Here is a 19,035-nt window from a genome sequence, read left to right on the forward strand (position 1 = left end):
TTCGGTTTATATGTTGTTTATCTGAAGGTGACTGTTATCCAAATACATATTGAAATTGACATTAGAAAAATAAAAAGATTTATAAATTTAAAGGAATTAATATATCATTTTTAAAGATAAACTAAAATATGAAACTCAATTATTTTACATAACCTTAAAAATATCAGTATCCCTAAGAATTAAAGAAGATATCATACATGTTTGGGAATATTCAAAGCAATGACAGTATTGAGAGGAACAATTGGATATAGCTTTCAACTCTTTCAGCAATATGAGAATCACAAATTACAATTACACTAATATACAGTTTTTTTTAAAAAACACAATTATAAAAGTGGTCATTAATATTTCTTATGAAAATAAAGGTTGAAAACTAAATAGATGAATGTAGACTAAAAACTTCAGAACATATGAATTAATAGAGATCTTTAAGTGCTGTCTGACATCATAGAAAGTATAGAGGTAAGACATAAAAAAGCAAAAAGGTCATTATAAAGACTTTCCATATTCTATCAGAGAAAAGCTTCTGAGAGAGGAAAATCTGATTAAACTTTCTCCCCACTCCTCATTTTGTAGAATGGAAAAAAGGTCTATTGGATTATAATTATAGCTTTATTGAAACATCCAGTTCACCATACAGTAACTCAATAACTGAAAGAAATATCAAGAAAAATAATCTGCTTCCCCATGAGACCGAGGTAAAGTATCTTTCATGCTGCAGAACTTCATTGAAGCTTTATTCTCATAAGAAACCCCACTTTTCAAATAGGAAGGAGCAGTAATAGAAAAATTTTGCTATGACTTATAAATATGATTGTTGCACATACAAAATGGAACACATTATTGATAGAATCTAGAAAGATCTGATCTTTATCAGCCTTCCTGATAGAAATTATTTGTTTGTTGAAACTCATTAAGTGAACCAATTCTGGTTCTTATAAAGTCTTTGAGAGAATCTTGGAAAATGCTTCCTTTTTGCCTCTCTTTTTTTTTGTAATAAGTTTGAAAGAGCATTTACAGTTTCTCATTTTATAATGAGAAATAGAAGATGCCTTCTTTCTTCATTGCTAGCTATATAGGATCAATTTTTCTTTAATGACTAGTAAATTTAATTTTTAAAATTTTACATTTTGTGTTGTTCCAAAAAGTACCTGCATACAATCATTTATGAACTGATACTTATATCTGTATCCTTTTTTAGTTTCAATAGAATGAAAAAATTTTAATCAAATATCTATAAATCACATTTTTTCTTAGAAATATCAATTATAAGCCAGAAAGTTAATTATTTTTTTAGAAAAAAGTATAATAAATAATTTTACTTGTTTTTTTTTTTATTGACAAGTGAATCTTCACTTGCCACTAAAAAAACAACAAGTAAAATTATTTGGTGTTATTTGATGAATCATAAGATCACTTCATTGGAAAAGAAAACTTAATAACTGATCTCTTAATACCAGAGTCAGAAGTCATGTTTTAATCCTGATTACTTATTTTATATTTTTGGCTTCTTTATCCACCCAAAAAACCATATATCATGGGATAGGACATTTGTCAAAAATGCAACATAGATCAAATAAAAAGAAAGGAGAAAACAAATAGGATTTTAGGTATCCAATTATACTTGACTAAAGATATTATCCTGGCTAAGGACTCATATATTTATTTTTCTAATGGTGTAAAAATGTGCCTTTTAGAACAACTTGCTTGGAGACATTTATTGATTTAGTGCATTTCTTATTAGCTCATAGGCATTGGTATAAGAATTGAATTAGTCCCATTGAGTAATACTGATTATATCATCTAATTTAACATCATCAAAAGAAAATGATTCTGAATGCCAGTACTGTTTCCATAATAGGAATTTCAAACTATGAATACTTATTGCAGATAATTGAACAGAGCCTACTGAGGAATTTTCTTCAAAACAAAGGAGAATAAATTTAAAAAATTAAAATTATGCATTCATTAAACAAGTATTTAATCAAAGCTAAAAAATTAATAAATGTTTAAGTAACTATGAGGAAAATGCTGCTTATTGATATTATAATTTAATTATATGTTTATATATAATTATAATTTAATAATATAAAGATAATGGTACATTATTTATATAGCACCTTAAAATTTGTAAAAAAAAAAAAAAAAAAAAAAAAAAGATATCTTCAATAGTGTTTCAAAAAATTTAATGCAGTTTTAAGTCATTCAATTTTAAATATCATGTCCCAAAAGTCATAGTGCAATTTAAAGCTATTAAAGCTTAAATAACTTTAAACTATTAAAGTTTAAAAACCTTATCTAAACTATTAAATCTTAAACAGCTTTAAGCCATTAAAGTTTAAAACTGTTTTAATACTTTTGGGATCCCCAGTTTATTATCTCATTTGAGTCTCGCAAAAACCTTATGAAGCTAGTGCTACAGGTATCAATATTTCAAAGAGGCTTGTCCATGCCCATACAACAAATAAATGTCACAGATGAGATTGGAACCTAGGTGTTTTTGACACTAAGTTCAGAATTCTTTCCCCACTACTGAGAAATTAAAAGAAAATTCTTATATTAGACAAATATAACTGTAGCTGTGTCTGAAGGAAATTATATTAAAAATAATTAGCTTGAGTTACACCTTTTATCCAGGAAAGCACTAATTAACTATGTAGCTTACCAAGAATATAATCAAAGCATCTGGCATGGTGATCCAGGTAAGCCCCACTATTCAGAGAAACTGAAGTTGGATTACTCTATCTGGGGCGTTCTAAGCTGCTGTAGAGCTAAAACAAATTGGGTGGTAGCACTGTTTGCCACCAATTTGGTGACATCCCCCCCACCAGGGGTGGGCAATCAGGCTGCCTAGAGAGAAACAAACTAGTCCAGGTGTAGTAGCCACTACATTTCTAGCTTGAGGGAAATTGCCAAATCCAACTTCAAAACAAAAACAAATCAACAAGAGGATGCCTTTCTTCTTATTACTATTAACTCAATAAAACTTCATTTCCCTTAAGCAGAAGCAAATAACTTCATTAAGACCTCTCTTTCTTTATATTAAGAAAAATGCGTATTGACCCTCTACTTTTCTGCACATGCTCCTACCGCTAATTATAAAAATAATGGAATGCCTCTCCAAAACTTTATTTATTGTTAAAATTAATTAAAATCAATTTTAAAATGAGAAACACTGAGCTCATTAGATCACTAGTATACAAAGTGATTATTTAAAGGAAATCTATAGAAACCTTTAAGTCCTACTAAGGATATTCTTTATAGCTCCTTAGGCCTTTTTCTGGGGTTGATTTGTTTAGTTAGAGCAATAAAGTCATAAAACAGGTTGCACCCACCTATGATGTACATCCTGGCCTTAGAGCATTTATGCAAGTTAGCCTTGCTTCTAACTTGAAAATGAAAAATTCTCATGGTCAACCAGTACAGGTCTAAAATGTGGACTGGCAGAACAGAGCCTTCATCTTTATTCGTATATGTGGTAGGGAAGACACAAAAAAAGAACATTGTCAAGATGGAAAGGGAATAGTATGAGTACTTCATTAGCCTGTTTTCCATTCTGAAAATGGAAGAATATGATCTTAGGATCACAGAATTAGCAGTGATTGGAAATTTAGAGGTCATAGAATCCAGTTGCTTTATTTCTCTTGATTTGAAACTTGAAATACAGAGAAGTTGAGGAATTTATTCAAGATCACAGAAATAGTTAAATAGCCAAAGTGAAATTTGAACCAAAGTCTACTTAAACAAAATGTTGTTATTTTAAATATTCAGCTTTCACTTCAGAAAATCATCTCCAAGATAATACACTATGATCAAGTAGGATTTATTCCAGGAATGCAGGGCTGGTTTAATATTAGGAAAACTATTAATATAATTGACCATATTAATAATCAAATTAATAAGAACCATATGATCATCTCAATAGATGCAGAAAAAGCATTTGACAAAATCCAACATCCATTCCTACTAAAAACTCTTGAGAGTATAGGAATAAATGGATTATTCCTTAGAATAATCAGGAGTATATATTTAAGACCGTCAGTAAGCATAATATGCAATAGAAATAAACTGCAACCTTTCCGAGTAAGATCAGGAGTGAAACAAGGTTGCCCACTATCACCATTACTATTCAATATAGTACTAGAAACGCTAGCCTCGGCAATAAGAGCCGAGAAAGAGATTCAAGGAATTAGAGTAGAAAAGGAGGAAATTAAACTATCACTTTTTGCAGATGACATGATGGTATACTTAGAGAACCCCAAAGACTCTGCTAAAAAGCTACTAGAAATAATTCAAAATTTCAGCAAAGTGGCAGGATACAAAATAAATCCACATAAATCCTCGGCATTTTTATATATCACTAACAAAATGCAACAGCAAGAGATACAAAGAGAAATTCCATTCCAAACAAATGTTGAGAGTATAAAATATTTGGGAATCCATCTACCAAAGAAAAGTCAGGAATTATATGAGAAAAATTACAAAACACTTGCCACAAAAATAAAATCAGATTTAAATAATTGGAAAGACATTCAGTGCTCTTGGATAGGCCGAGCGAATATAATAAAGATGACAATACTCCCCAAACTAATCTATTTATTTAGTGCTATACCAATCAGACTCCCAAGAAACTATTTTAATGACCTAGAAAAAATAACAACAAAATTCATATGGAAGAATAAAAGGTCAAGAATTGCAAGGGAACTAATGAAAAAAAACTCAGAGGAAGGTGGTCTAAGTGTACCTGATCTAAAGCTATATTATATAGCAGCAGTCACCAAAACCATTTGGTATTGGCTACGAAATAGACCGGTAGATCAGTGGAACAGATTAGATACAAAGGACAAAAAAGGGTACATCTATAGCAATCTAATCTTTGACAAACCCAAAGATTCCAACATTAGGGATAAAAATTCATTATTCGGAAAAAACTGTTGGGAAAACTGGAAATTAGTATGGCAGAAATTAGATATGGATCCACACTTAACACCATATACCAAGATAAGATCAAAATGGGTCCATGATTTAGGCATAAAGAGGGAGATAATAAATAGATTAGAGGAACAGAGGATAAGCTACCTCTCAGACTTGTGGAGGAGGAAGGAATTTATGACCAGAGGAGAACTAGAGATCATTATTGATCACAAAATAGAAGATTTTGATTACATCAAACTAAAAAGTTTCTGTACAAATAATACTAATGCAAACAAGATTAGAAGGGAAGTAACAAATTGGGAAAATATTTTTAAAAACAAAGGTTCTGACAAAGGTCTCATTTCCAAAATATATAGAGAACTGACCATAATTTATAAGAAACCGAACCATTCTCCAATTGATAAATGGTCAAAGGATATGAACAGACAATTCTCAGAGGAAGAAATTGAAACTATATCCACTCACATGAAAGAGTGTTCCAAATCACTACTGATCAGAGAAATGCAAATTAAGACCACTCTGAGATACCACTACACACCTGTCAGATTGGCTAAGATGACAGGAACAAATAATGACAAATGTTGGAGGGGATGTGGGGAAATTGGGACACTAATACATTGCTGGTGGAGTTGTGAAAGAATCCAGCCATTCTGGAGAGCAATCTGGAATTATGCCCAAAAAGTTATCAAACTGTGCATACCCTTTGACCCAGCAGCGCTACTACTGGGATTATATCCCAAAGAAATACTAAAGAGCGGAAAGAGACATATATGTGCCAAAATGTTTGTGGCAGCTCTTTTTGTTGTAGCTAGAAACTGGAAGATGAATGGATGTCCATCGGTTGGAGAATGGTTGGGTAAATTGTGGTATATGAAGGTTATGGAATATTATTGCTCGGTAAGAAATGACCAGCAGGAGGAATATAGAGAGGCCTGGAGAGACTTAAATCAACTGATGCTGAGTGAAATGAGCAGAACCAGAAGATCACTGTACACTTCAACAACAATACTGTATGGGGATGTATTCTGATGGAAGTGGAAATCTTCAACATAAAGAAGATCCAACTCACTTCCAGTTGATCAATGATGGACAGGGGTAGCTGCACCCAGAGAAGAAACACTGGGAGGGGAATGAAAATTGTTAGCACTAATATCTGTCTGCCCAGGTTGCATGTACCTTCGGATTCTAATGTTTATTGTGCAACAAGAAAATAATATTCGCACACATGTATTGTACCTAGACTATATTGTAACACATGTAAAATGTATGGTATTGCCTGTCGTCGGGGGGAGGGAATAGAGGGAGGGGGGGTAATTTGGAAAAATGAATACAAGGGATAATATTATAAAATATATATATATATATAATAAAAAAATAATAATAAAAAAAAATAAATAAATAAATAAATATTCAGCTTTCACAATTGCTAAACTCACACTAGCCTGTCCATTTTTACTATTGCAGAAAGAGTTCTTGGAGGTTGGTATAAAGAGCAAGAGTCAGGTAGCAGCTTTAAAGGGAGTAAAAGAGTTGTAGTTGCATGGGGCTCCTTTTATTTCCAGAGGTATTTGTACCACTAGGTCACAAATGCTTTGGAAGGAATAGCCAGGAGAAGATGTGTATTTGTACCTTTTGGGTTATATGTGTGGGTCTATGATTATGTGTTATTACCACTGATAAATCTGGGCAGTGATGATAGATGCCACAAGTCAGCCAATCCCTACACCTATCCTGACCTATGTGCTTCAGTGTATGCACTCAACCATGAATTAAAAAAAAAAAAAAAAGTAGATCACTAGCATCATCTTCTTATACCAAGAAAATCACCCACTTAGGAACTACTATAGAGAGACTCTGGGTTCATGGGTCATCTCAAGTATATGGTACAAATTGAGAGTGTAGTCTTCCCCTGGATTTATCTAGGGTAAAACCATTACTGGGATTTACATCTAACTCCACAAAAGTAACTACCAACAGTTCATCTAAAAATGCTTCCTTTCTACATTGGCTGGTAATGGCTGGGTAGCTATATCTAAAAGAAACAATTTAGAAAATATGGCAGAGAGATTTATTTTTTTTTTCTTGTCCTCTACCCCTATATATTGCTGAGTTCAGGAAATAGAATCATAGTTTAAAATGTTATTTTGAATCATTAAAGAAGTTGATCCCCCAGGTCTAGGAAAGAAAAGAAAAACATATATAACAAATTCAAAAATAGAAGGAAATAAGGAAGCAAGGAAGGAAAGGAAGGAAAGAAAGGAAAGAAAGGAAGAGAGGAAAGGGAGGAGGGAAGGAGAAAGGAAGGGAGGGAGGAAGAGAGGAAGGAAGGAAGGATAGAAGGAAGGGAAGGAAGGAAGAAAAGAAGGAAGGAAGGGAGGGAGGGAGGAAGGAAGAAAAGAAGGAAGGAAGGAAGGAAGGAAGGAAGGAAGGAAGGAAGGAAGGAAGGAAGGAAGGAAGGAAGGAAGGAAGGAAGGAAGGAAGGAAGGAGGAAGGAAGGAAGGAAGGAAGGAAGGAAGGAAGGAAGGAAGGAGGGAAGGAGGGAAGGAAGGAAGGAAGGAAGGAAGGAAGGAGGAAGGAAGGAGGAAGGAAGGAAGGAAGGAAGGAAGGAAGGAAGGAAGGAAGGAAGGAAGGAAGGAAGGAAGGAAGGAAGGAAAAAAAGAACCCAATCATTGAATATAATTGCATTAAAGCTTTAGCAACTATGATTATTCAATATATCTGCTGAAATTAAAAAGAAAAATAATTGTGTGATTCAGCTCTGTAATGACTGTAGTTATTTAAAAGTAGTACTTTTAAAAGTCACAGTAGAGTCTACCTGTCATTATAGAAGCCCTTAAAGGTGACCTCAACCCTGTGAGTTAAAAACAGATTTGACATATCACATAAAAACATTTCAATGAAGCTGACTTAAGATTACAGTACCAAAAGATGTACATGATTGAGACAAACCAATGTGATTTCACTGATGGCAAATTATGCCTCCATAAGAAATCTTTGAAAGAGTTAAGGAAACAGTGGATAAAGAAGCACCAGTGGATAGCCTTTATTTATAATTTCAAAAAGCCTTTTACAAAGCCTCCATAAGAGGCTATTAAGAAAACTTGGTAACCATGGGGTGGAAGGTAAGGGTCTGTCATGGATTAAAAACTAGTTATGAGATAGGAAGCAGAGGGTAGAAATAAATGGCCAGTTCTCAGCATGAAAAGAGGTTAATAGTGGATAGAATAGGGATCAGTGTGTGGACTAGTGATGTGTTATATATTTTTGAGTAACTTGGAGAAGACCACACAATGTGCCAACTAATGAAAATCTTTGGCTGTCAAAAAAATGTGAAGAGCCTTACAAGTGCTTTGCACCTGTTATTTGGGCAGTATTTTGGGTCAGTGAAAATTATTCTAGATGGTTTCAAAATTGAACAATATCATATCTTTATATCAATACTGTATTGATATTAGAATAGGGTTCAGATTTGTCCCTTTTGTTTCAAAGCAGAGAAAATACAGAATCAAAAATGTACCAGAAGTATGTGCATGTAAGGCAAAATTTCTATAAGGGAAATTATTAAATAAAAAAATGAAAAATTTTAGATTTATGCAATTGAAAAATTAGTTGAGAAAAAAAATGTGTTGTTATCAATAGCCCCAGCCTACAACTAGAGTTTAAATAGGCCATTCCAATGCAGTTTTTACTATTGCATTGTAGTAGCAAAAATGACAAGAATAGAAATTGAAAACTTGTGGCAAGATAATTTGTTCATTCATTCATGCATGTGTGCATGCATGTATACATGCAGGTATGTAACAGCCATTTAATGACTGCCAATTATGTTCAAGCTATCTTACTAGGCTTTTTGACCCCCCCCCCAACAAAAAAATGCATACCTCTGAGTCCCTGCTCTTAAGGAGTTCTCAATCAAGTTGGGGAAATAAGACAAGTATGTTTTTACTAATTTATAAAGTAAACTATATTTTAAAAATTTATAAGCAAAATGCCATATTAAATCCAAAAGAAAGTTTGCTTCAGAGAGAAAGCTTCCTAGAAGAAGAGGTATTTGAAGTAGGCCATAAAGGATGGGAATAATTTATATAAGCATATTTGGGGAGGAGAAAATAAAATTAAAGGAATAGGAAATGGTGTAATATTGAAATATAAAAGAATAGGAAGATACACCAGTGAGCTGTCCAGTTTGATTGTTTATTGTCTATTTTAGAAGAACAAAATGATATCACTATGCTACAATCTAGTTACATTGTGTTCGGCTATAGCTGATCAGATCACTACAAATTTGGAACATTCTATTACAGATTGAGCACAAATAGTCTATGTGAACATTTGGGATGGATTCTCTAAATTTTGTTTTGAACTACTTCAATTCTTTGCTCATGGAGCACAGTGCTTTTTCCGATAAGGGCACACCATGTGGTCCTGTGCCAGTGTCTTCCACGTATTTTGATTAATTCCAAAATTCTTAAGAGAAATCTTAAGAGGGTTATTATATCACTTCTTCTAATCACCATGTGACTGGTCACCTTGTGTAAATTCTAAAAATTCAGGTCAAGCTGTCCAACAATTGGAAATGTGGTTCTGAAGTTCAAGAGAAAAGACAGATTTAAGATATGAATTATTAAATTATCTCCATAGGATAATACTTGAAGTTGTGGGGATAGACAGGTTGGCCAAGGGGTGGGGGCAGGGGGGGAGGGAGTCTAAAAAGAAAGAGATTTAGCAACTAGGTGTTGTTGGATAAAACACCTGGAGTCAGGAGGACCTGAGTTCAAGTCCAGCCTCAGATACTTACTGTGTGACTTGAGAAAAGAAAACTTAAATACAATTGCCAGAAACAGAAGGAGAGAAACAGAAACAGAGAAACAATGATAGAGGGGGGGGGGGGGAGAGATAGCTAAACACAACATAAATTGAACAGTTATGGAACTATATAGTCTTTGCACAGAAATTCCCAACTCTCCACAGAGACAACTTATGCTTAAAATCAGTTAGCTATTTTAAAATTCAGACAATTGATAATCAAAAATTAATTATAATTCAGTCTTATGTTACTACTTGGAAAAACAATTTATTTCTTTTTCTTCTTTTTTTATTAATTTTATAATTATAACATTTTTGACAGTATAAATGCATAGGTAATTTTTTACAACATTGTCCCTTTTATTCCCTTCTGTTCTGTATTTTCCCCTCCTTCCCTCCCCCCCCTCCCCTAGATGGCAGGCATTCCCATACATATTAAATATGTTATAGTATATCCTAGATACAATATATATGTGCAGAACCGTGTTGTTGTTGCTGTTGCAAAGGAAGAATTGGATTAGAAAGGTAAAAATATGGAGAAAAACAAAAAATGCAAACAGTTTACACTCATTTGGAAAAACAATTCAAAAGAAAGTCCAGATGTGAGTTCCCCCAAATCTTAGACAAATATGTGATCGAGCATATAGACCATTTTGTCCCTTGAAAGATAGGGACATTTGGCAACGCGTGTTTTTAAATAGTAAGTACAATTTAGAATAATATGGGCAGCTAGATGGGGCAATAGCTAGAATATCAGCTTTTGATCAGGAAGACTCATCTTCCTGCTTGTCTTTGTTCTTCATCTATAAAATGAGCTAAAGAAAGAAATGGCAAATCACTCTACTTTGCCAAGAAAAATCCCAAAATGGGATCATGAAAAGACAAACATAACTGAAAATGACTGAACAACAACATTTAGAATAGTAGTGGGAAAAGGTTAGAAAGGTTTACAGTTTAAGTTTCAATCAAAGTCTCACCAGAATACTAAATGAGTTGTGAATTTTAAATTTCTCAGATACTATCAATATTTTAAAAGATGTTGAAATTTAATTAATTTCTTCTAATATTTATTGAACACCTACTATATATGAATTATAACTCCATGACTTTATGAACTAGTCACTAACAATGGGACCATTATTATGTCCTTCAGACTCTTGTCTTATTTTTCTTATTTGTAAAATATGTACAATTGCACTTGGTCTACCTATGACACAGGACAGTTGGGAAGAAAGAGATTTGCAAAACATAATATGGGCATGTGAATTGTTATTGATATTATTATTATATTTGACATGTCAGAGAAGGAAGAGATTAGTGTGGATTGCAATAGTTTGGGAAAGGGTATATGAAAGATGTAGGATTTGAATTGGGTCTTATAGGCTTTTGAATAGACAGAAAACATTTTCTGATAGAAGAAAAAAATCAAAAGGAAAGTTCAGGATTTTTTTGTGGTATTTTTGTTTGTTTGTTTGTTTACTTGTTTGTTTTGTTGAGGGTGTGCACTTTCTTCTAGTAAAATGCCCAACAGCAGTGGATACCAGATGTTGATTTCATAACCAAGCAAAACTGTATTCCAAAAACTCCTAAAACTCCAGAGAACTAAAGACTAGTTATTGCTTCTGATGAATCCTCCAATATATTATGTCACTATCATCAATGCTGATGCCTTGACTGTGATAAAGAGAGAAGTAATATTTCCCAGCATTCTCAATTTCCAAAGTAGTGATTGTCATGAAGAATTATGTAATATGGAAAGGTTCTATATTCTTATCTGAGAAGTGGATATAACTATATACCTTATTACCTCACAGAGTTATTGTAATTTAGTAAATAGCACCAAATAACTTGCCCAGGATCACACAACTGAATTCTGAGGTTAAATTTGAATTCAGGAAAATGAGCTTTTTCTGACTCCAAATAGGACCTTTATCAACAATGCTCCTTAATTGCCCATCTTTTCACTTACTCATATATATTTTTGCTTACTTCCTTTTCTCACCACCAAACTTCTTTGCCCTGTCAAAGGATCCAATAGGTTTGGTTTTATAAACAGATGGAATACCAAAGATATGCTGCCATTTGCTTTGCCACTAAGCCTTAAGAACTTTTCTCTCTGGCTTGCAGCTGAAACCTCTTAATGTGTGTGCTGTCTCCCCCATTAGAATGTGAGCTTCTTGAGAGGACTGTCTTGTTTTTCCATTTGTGTCCCTAACACTTAAAACAATGCTTTTCACATAGTAATAAATGTTTTTTCATACACTCATATAGCTATTCTTTTATCTACCACTGTTCTTGACGCCTAAAATGTATTATATATTATACAGTACCCTAAAACAGGAATTTCACACTTCTTTAAACTCATGAAATACACAAATGAGTGTCAAACAAATACATCACCAATATATTTTCATGTACTCTGAGAAGAAATCAAGAGGAGGTAAGGGAAAAAGTGGGGGGAAAAAAGAAATTTCCATGATAATTTTATTATATATTTAAAAGGAATAACAAGTTGTACATAATAGATTTGCTAATTTATGTGGAATCATCTTTTTTATTATTTTACTATATAGAAATACTTGTTTATTTCATAAAAATAAAATTTAAGAAAAATTTTTTAATTTGATATTTATCAATCTATTATTATTTTGGTATTTGCTATTATTTGGGTATCAATTCTGCCAAAGGATGGTCTCCTTTCTTACTACATAGCTATGCTATTTTCTTTTCCTGGTGAAACATCATCATGTACCCAGGAAAGTCTCAAGAGACAGCTCACATACTGTTAAAATTAGACCTATTGAGAACTTAGAACTTTCTAAGTGTGAGCAAAAGAAAAAAATCCTCTTAAAAACTTTTGCATTGTGTTTCTCCATTCTTAGATTTATAAGAATTGTAATTTACAAAAGGAAAAAGTCAGTGTTAACTTGGGAATAGAACCACAGGCTTTTCTCTGTATTTCTTAGAGATTAATAGACATTTTAGAATTCCCAGGAATGTGTTCAAATTTACTCAGGACCTTTTGAATTAAATCTGTTTTGTTTTTGGGGTAGTGGACAAGAATTCTTTCCTTGGAGTGAGAAACACATGAGTTCAAGTACATTTTCTGATACATACCACCTATGTGACCTTGAAAAAAAAAAAAAACACTTAATTTTCTTAGAGGCAATGGAATAAGACTATAAGTTATAGATGTGTCTCCAGCTTTTTAAAAATGCCTTCACCACAAATACAATAAAATTTTTGCATTAAAGATTAGTGTCATGAAATCATGCAAAATTCATTTATATAAAATAATGGTAATTTTAAAATAAATTTTTGTGTAGACTCTGAATTTATGAATCTGTAGTCAGGAAATACTACAAATAGGATTTTAAAATCCCAAAGCCTCATGAGTCCATTTGCAATTTCCTCAGGTACATTCTATATCTCTTTGTCTTCTGTTCATAAGACTATGTAATCCAATTAATAAGTCTTTGTGAGGAAAACAAAGATTTAAATAATTGTGTTACAAATAGGTTGAATGATAATAATAATAATATTATAAACATAAAATTTTAATATGAGGTCACTGCTTTAGGGCATAATAATGGGGACTGAATGAATTGGGCCAACAAGATGGAAGAATGGATAATGTGTGAGGCTGAAGTAAAGATGATTGAATTCAAATCTAACCTCTGACACTTACTAGCAGTATGATTTGGGGCAAGTCACTTAATCTCTGCCTCATATTCCTCATCTATAAAATGGGGATAATAATATTACATACTTGTTGAGAAGATCAAATAAAATAATAATTGTAAAGAACTTAGCCCAGTGCCAGGGGGCACAGTTAAGACCTATATAAGATTTTATTTATTATAATATGAAAGGTAAAAAATTTGAAGAACTGGTAGGATGTTAGTCATTCCTTAACAATGTTTACATGTAAATAAAAAGATGTAAATAGAAATCTTTTGTGTTTTAAGTATAAACATTTAAAAGTATGTGTTTAAATAATTGATAAGACTATATTACTGAGAAGCAATTACCCTTTCTTGCCCCCTCACCACTAATTATGCACAAAGTAGCTCTTAATAACAACTGTACTTTCAGCCAAAAGACTAATGTTCAAATTGAAAAATAACACAAGATCACACTTAGATTTGCAGATTAAGCATTTGCTGTATTTAGAGGGAAGTAGTGATGATGGGCTTACAGGATAGAGTGGGCTTCATAAGTAATAATGAATTGGATTTTGCCAAATTATAGAATCTGAGTTTGAAGGGACTTCAGACACTGTCTGGTCCCATGTATATAAATATAGTTACTTCTTCCATAGTCCTAAATACTGTCCTTTTAATGCATCTAAATTGCATCTTTTAATTTTTTTATCTTTATATCACACTTTCAATTTCTGAACTCTTAGTCCTTTGAAACCCTTAGGTTTTGTTTTCTCCAGGTGAAAGCTATATATCCATGGCTCCCCACTTTATATTTATGACTCTAAGCTTCTGAATCCTTGTAAGACTTTACATATATCCCTATTAAATCCCATCTTGTTAGATTTGTCCCAATAATCTAATCTTCCAAACCCTTTTTGAAGTCGGATTCTATGATCTGACACCTTATGTATCAGTTCTAATTTTGTGTTTGATAAACAATGTATATATGTGTGCATAGCACATTTCATTAGGATGCACTGTTATGTTTTTAAGATGAATATTTATTGAATATTCAGTCATAAAAAGCCTAATTTTATCAAACTACAGAAACTAAAACTTAATAAAATTTATTTTAATTAATTTGTAAACTTTACTTTTAAGAGTAAAAATTGACAGATAGTTGTTTTCAATCATAAATAGTCCTTTATTTTAAAAACCTTTTCAGTCTTATATGGGCTGGGGGGGGGGTAATCATTTTTCCAACTGAATACTTCTCCCCTTAATTGAACTTTATCATAAAGGAACAATAAAAGAACTAGTGACATCCTTTAAAATGTTTAAATTTGCCTTCCCTAAACATATCAACCAGAGTTCCAGGGCCACATTTTATGGGCTAAGTCATGGGAGGGAAATAGTTAAGATTGAAATGGGGAAAAAGGCATTTTTTGCTTTTCCCCTTACCCTAAAGCAGCTATCTAGAGTCCCTAGGCCTTAAAAAAGGAGGTCCTATGAAAGGGAAAAAAGGAAAACATCTGACTCCAACAGAAGTGGGTTCCATCAAGCAAAAATATATCCCTATAGGAGTGAAGCAAGAAGAGTATAAGACCCTAAGCAAGAGGATCAAATAAGTTTACATATTAAGCACTTTAGAAGCCTAAAAGCACTATATAAGACACTATTAGTGACTGTAGCTGTCAGGAAATGAGTGGAAAGAGGAAGGATACAAGAGTAGAAGCAACATGGACTGCAGAAACCTAGTATCCCCAGAAACTGGGAAACAACTCCCATCCCGGACAATTTCCACAGCAAGGGGACATCCCCTCCCTTTTGGTTAGAATAAAATATTATTGGGCACACCCACCACACCCTTGTCTCAGGCTTAAGATTAAACTAGCACAACACAAGTTCATTCCTGTTACACACCATTAAAGCTCAAGTTGAGCTTGAAAAATTAATGATAATTTTTGGGGTCCTGCCATTCAATTAGTACCAAATTTACATAACAATACCATTTTCTAGTCCACATATTATGTCTATGACAATAATATGATAGATAATGATATTATAAGATACTAAATCCTATTCAAGGTATAGCTACAATAGTCTCCTAATCTATCAGTGCAGTATCAATCAATCAACCAATAAACAATTATAAAGCACTTACTATGTGCCAGGCATTGTGCCAAGTCTTGGGCATATACCCAAAAAGAGGCAAAAGATGATCTCGGTCCTGAAGGAGTTAAAAATTTAATTGGGGGGAGAAAACATACTACACACACACACACACACACACACACACACACACACACACACACACATACACACACACACAAGCTTTATAGTGGATAAATAGAAAATAATAGAGGGAAGGCACTAAAATTAAGCAAATAAGGAAATAAAGTATATCATGAACTAGTCTTGAAAAAGTCATGCAAGTTACTTGTGATCAACATTTCCTTTTTCAGGTGATTAATATTTCTAGCATTTTTTCAGGAATCAAAGCTACTCTTATTGATCTGTATAGTTAAAAGCTCCATTTTCTTCTTTCTTATTGAAAAATTGGATAACATCCTTTAGTCTTGGGCCACATCTGTTTTTTCCAGTATCTTACAGAATCTATTAAATAAATCTTACTGATCATGCTTATTAGTTTTCAGTACTCTAGTGTATAATTCAACTTTGCCGGGTAATTTGATATACATCAGCTATATATTAGGGTATTGTTGCTCAGGAGTATTCAATTCTTTATGACCCCATTTGGGATTTTCTGGGTAGGGGTACCCGGAGTAGTTCATCTCATTTTACAGATAGAGAAACTGAGGCAAACAGGGTAAAGTGACTTGTTTAAGTCACACAGCTAGTGAGTGTCTGAGGCTAGTTTTGAATTTAGGAAGATGAATCTTCCTAACTCTAGACCTGCCATTCTATCTTAGCTGCCTTGCTAGGGTATACTGTTTCCCTAGTTACATTCTAAATCATGTAGTATACTAGAAAGAACATTGATTTAAGAGTCATAGAACTTGGGTTAAAATTTGGTTCTTAGTCTTAACATCTGTTTGACCTTGGAAAAGTCATTTAACTTTAATTAATCTGAAGTAGAAAAGTTGAAACAGATGACTTCTACTCAATACAAATCACTGAGAATGTGATCTTGGGTTCTAATTCCCTTTTAACCATTTCTGCTCTTAGAATTGAATAGCTCCTTCTCTTTATGACACAATCTAATAGTTGTTGCGGATATTGCATTATAAAGTAATAAATTAATGTTTTCTTATTTAATTATTAATTTGAAATTATTATACATGAGGATCTAGGACTAAAGAAATATTTGATGTACGGATTTGTTATACTTTAACCTTTATTTGCCGCTCTATTTCTTAAAACTGTATTTGTAATATGTGTGTGTGTGTGTGTGTGTGTGTGTGTTGTGTATTTGTGTGTATTACAAGACTAAAAGTTAATGTTCACAGCAGGAACAACAATTAGTAAATTAAATAAATGTGTCTTTGTGTATCCCCTATTTTGAAGGTTGCTTGTTTAATTAAAGCCTTCAGCCTTGATCGGAATCATTACCACATGAAACTATTTGATGATACTGACTTGACTCTGAAAAGTAATACTCATGTAATACAAACAGCTTTTATGTACTAATGACCTAAACTCAAGACACAACTTAATTAAATAAACAATTAGTTTTGGGAATAAAAATATAAACAGAAACATAATTCATGAATATCATAATCATTCTTCCATGCTGTGTTAATTAACCAGCGTTTGGTCTTTAATTGTGGCATATATACCTTTCAACTCACTATTTTTTAGTTGCCCTAATCTTCGGATGCAAAAGCAATTTTTTAGAACATATTTTCATAGTACTCGATGAAATTTAATGAGACCTATAGCTAGGTCTGAATTTAGAAAAGTTTTAAATGGGGAATAGCATAAAGTGTCACTTTTTCTTTATGAAGCAAAAAGTATGTGGACATTTGCAGTTTGATAGTGTTGTCCTAATACTTGCCTTTATATTGCATGCCTATCTTGGCTTGATACTCATTTCCATCTATAATATAATTTTTGGATGATTTGGTTTGGCTTGTTCTTCATTTACTAGTTCAGAGACTAGCTTCATACTTAAATGATAGTTGTTACTTCATTCACCCTTGACCTTAATCTTTCAGCCCTCTTAAGAAAGTTTTCATCCCAAATTTCTGGTACTCAGCTTTGATCAGTTATATAGTTTATATAATTTGTTACATAGTTTATATGTTGAGTGCCTATTGAACTCCTGGCAAAATAGAAAAGGGATAAATTATGACAATTTCATTTTGACTCATATTCCCCCAAACCACATGAGATCTATAAGTTGTGGACTTTCTAAGGACTTTATCTGATAAGTGAAAAACTACATTTTAAAAAATCCAACCAGAAAATGAGAGGTAACCTCATCCATGGCCTTATTTATATCAAACTATATATTTATTTCTTTTGTTGAAGGTTATACACCATACAGAGTCTAATATAATCACTCAGTGGGCTCACTTTGAAAAACAGTATGCATTACAAAGGCAGGAATTCTCTAGTTTTAACAATCTACACCTTGATGCTTAGTATAGAGCCTCATACATAATAGGCATTTAATAAATATTGATTGATGGTATTTCTTATGTAGAACTCTTTTCTGAGCTTGAATCCTCAAAAATAGTATTTTTTTTAATGACTAGGCTTTTGAGGAAATATGGAAATGAAACCGATGATTGATTAATGCTATGATGTCCTTTCTCTCCAGAAACTGCATCTTTGGGAGCCCGAGTCTGTGAGGATGATCTAACAGAGCAGCATTTGCGACCAACTGCAGGTAATGAATGCATTGTCTTTTGCCAGTTCATATTTTGGGTGAGACAGAGATCATTGTTAGTGTTATTTTTCCTGAATATCTTCAAGCTGTATTAAATGAGACTAATTTTTAGGTAATGATTATATTACCTGGCACTGGTCAAATCACTATGAATATATGAAAATTAAAACTAAATTTATAATATGTGGCTTATTTAATATCTTTTCAAAAGAAATAAAGAGGGTAGCTATGAGGCCTATTGGATAGAGTACCAGCCTTGAAGTCAGGAATCTGGCCTCATATACTTGACAACTTACAAGCTGTGTGATATTGGGCAAGTCATTTAATCCCAAATGCCTTGCAAAATAAATAATTAAATAAATGAAAGAAAGGAAATGTTATTTTCTGCCTTAGCTGTGCACTTAGTGTGTTGTCATTTACAAAATGAGGATGATGATATAGTATGTTCAATGATTAGATAAAGGAATTTTTAACTATAAAATATATATTTGAAATGCAGCATGCTGTAATAATAACAACAATGGATTTGCAAGCAGGGAATCTGGATTCTAGTCCTTCCTTATGGTGCCATTTACTTGGCTGCATAACTTTTTGGACAAAAGCCTTAATTTTCATCTATAATGTAAAAAGGTAGAATAAATGATCTCCTCAATCCTTTCCAGCCCTTAAAATGATTCTAATTTTTTGCAGATAAAACCATCTCTCAAAAATAAAGTCAAAGAATGACCTTCCTAAAGAGATTTTGTATATGAAGTTAATCTTTGCTTTGGCCTAAACATTTACATTAGGACATGT

The 19,035-nt window shown here is 32.7% G+C and overlaps 1 protein-coding gene across 4 annotated transcripts in view; it reads left to right on the forward strand.

Annotated features, from left to right (window-relative positions):
• The window catches only part of ZFHX4 (zinc finger homeobox 4), a 215,646-nt gene that overhangs the window by 166,353 nt on the left and 30,258 nt on the right, over positions 1–19,035 (forward strand). For all 4 annotated transcript variants that reach the window (XM_074278927.1, XM_074278925.1, XM_074278928.1 and 1 more), the window contains exon 5: positions 18,172–18,240. In XM_074278927.1, the coding sequence (XP_074135028.1) occupies positions 18,172–18,240 (69 nt within the window). The remainder of the gene's footprint in view (positions 1–18,171; positions 18,241–19,035) is intronic.

This window comes from Sminthopsis crassicaudata, chromosome 1, assembly GCF_048593235.1.
Source record: "Sminthopsis crassicaudata isolate SCR6 chromosome 1, ASM4859323v1, whole genome shotgun sequence".
NCBI lineage: Eukaryota > Metazoa > Chordata > Mammalia > Dasyuromorphia > Dasyuridae > Sminthopsis > Sminthopsis crassicaudata.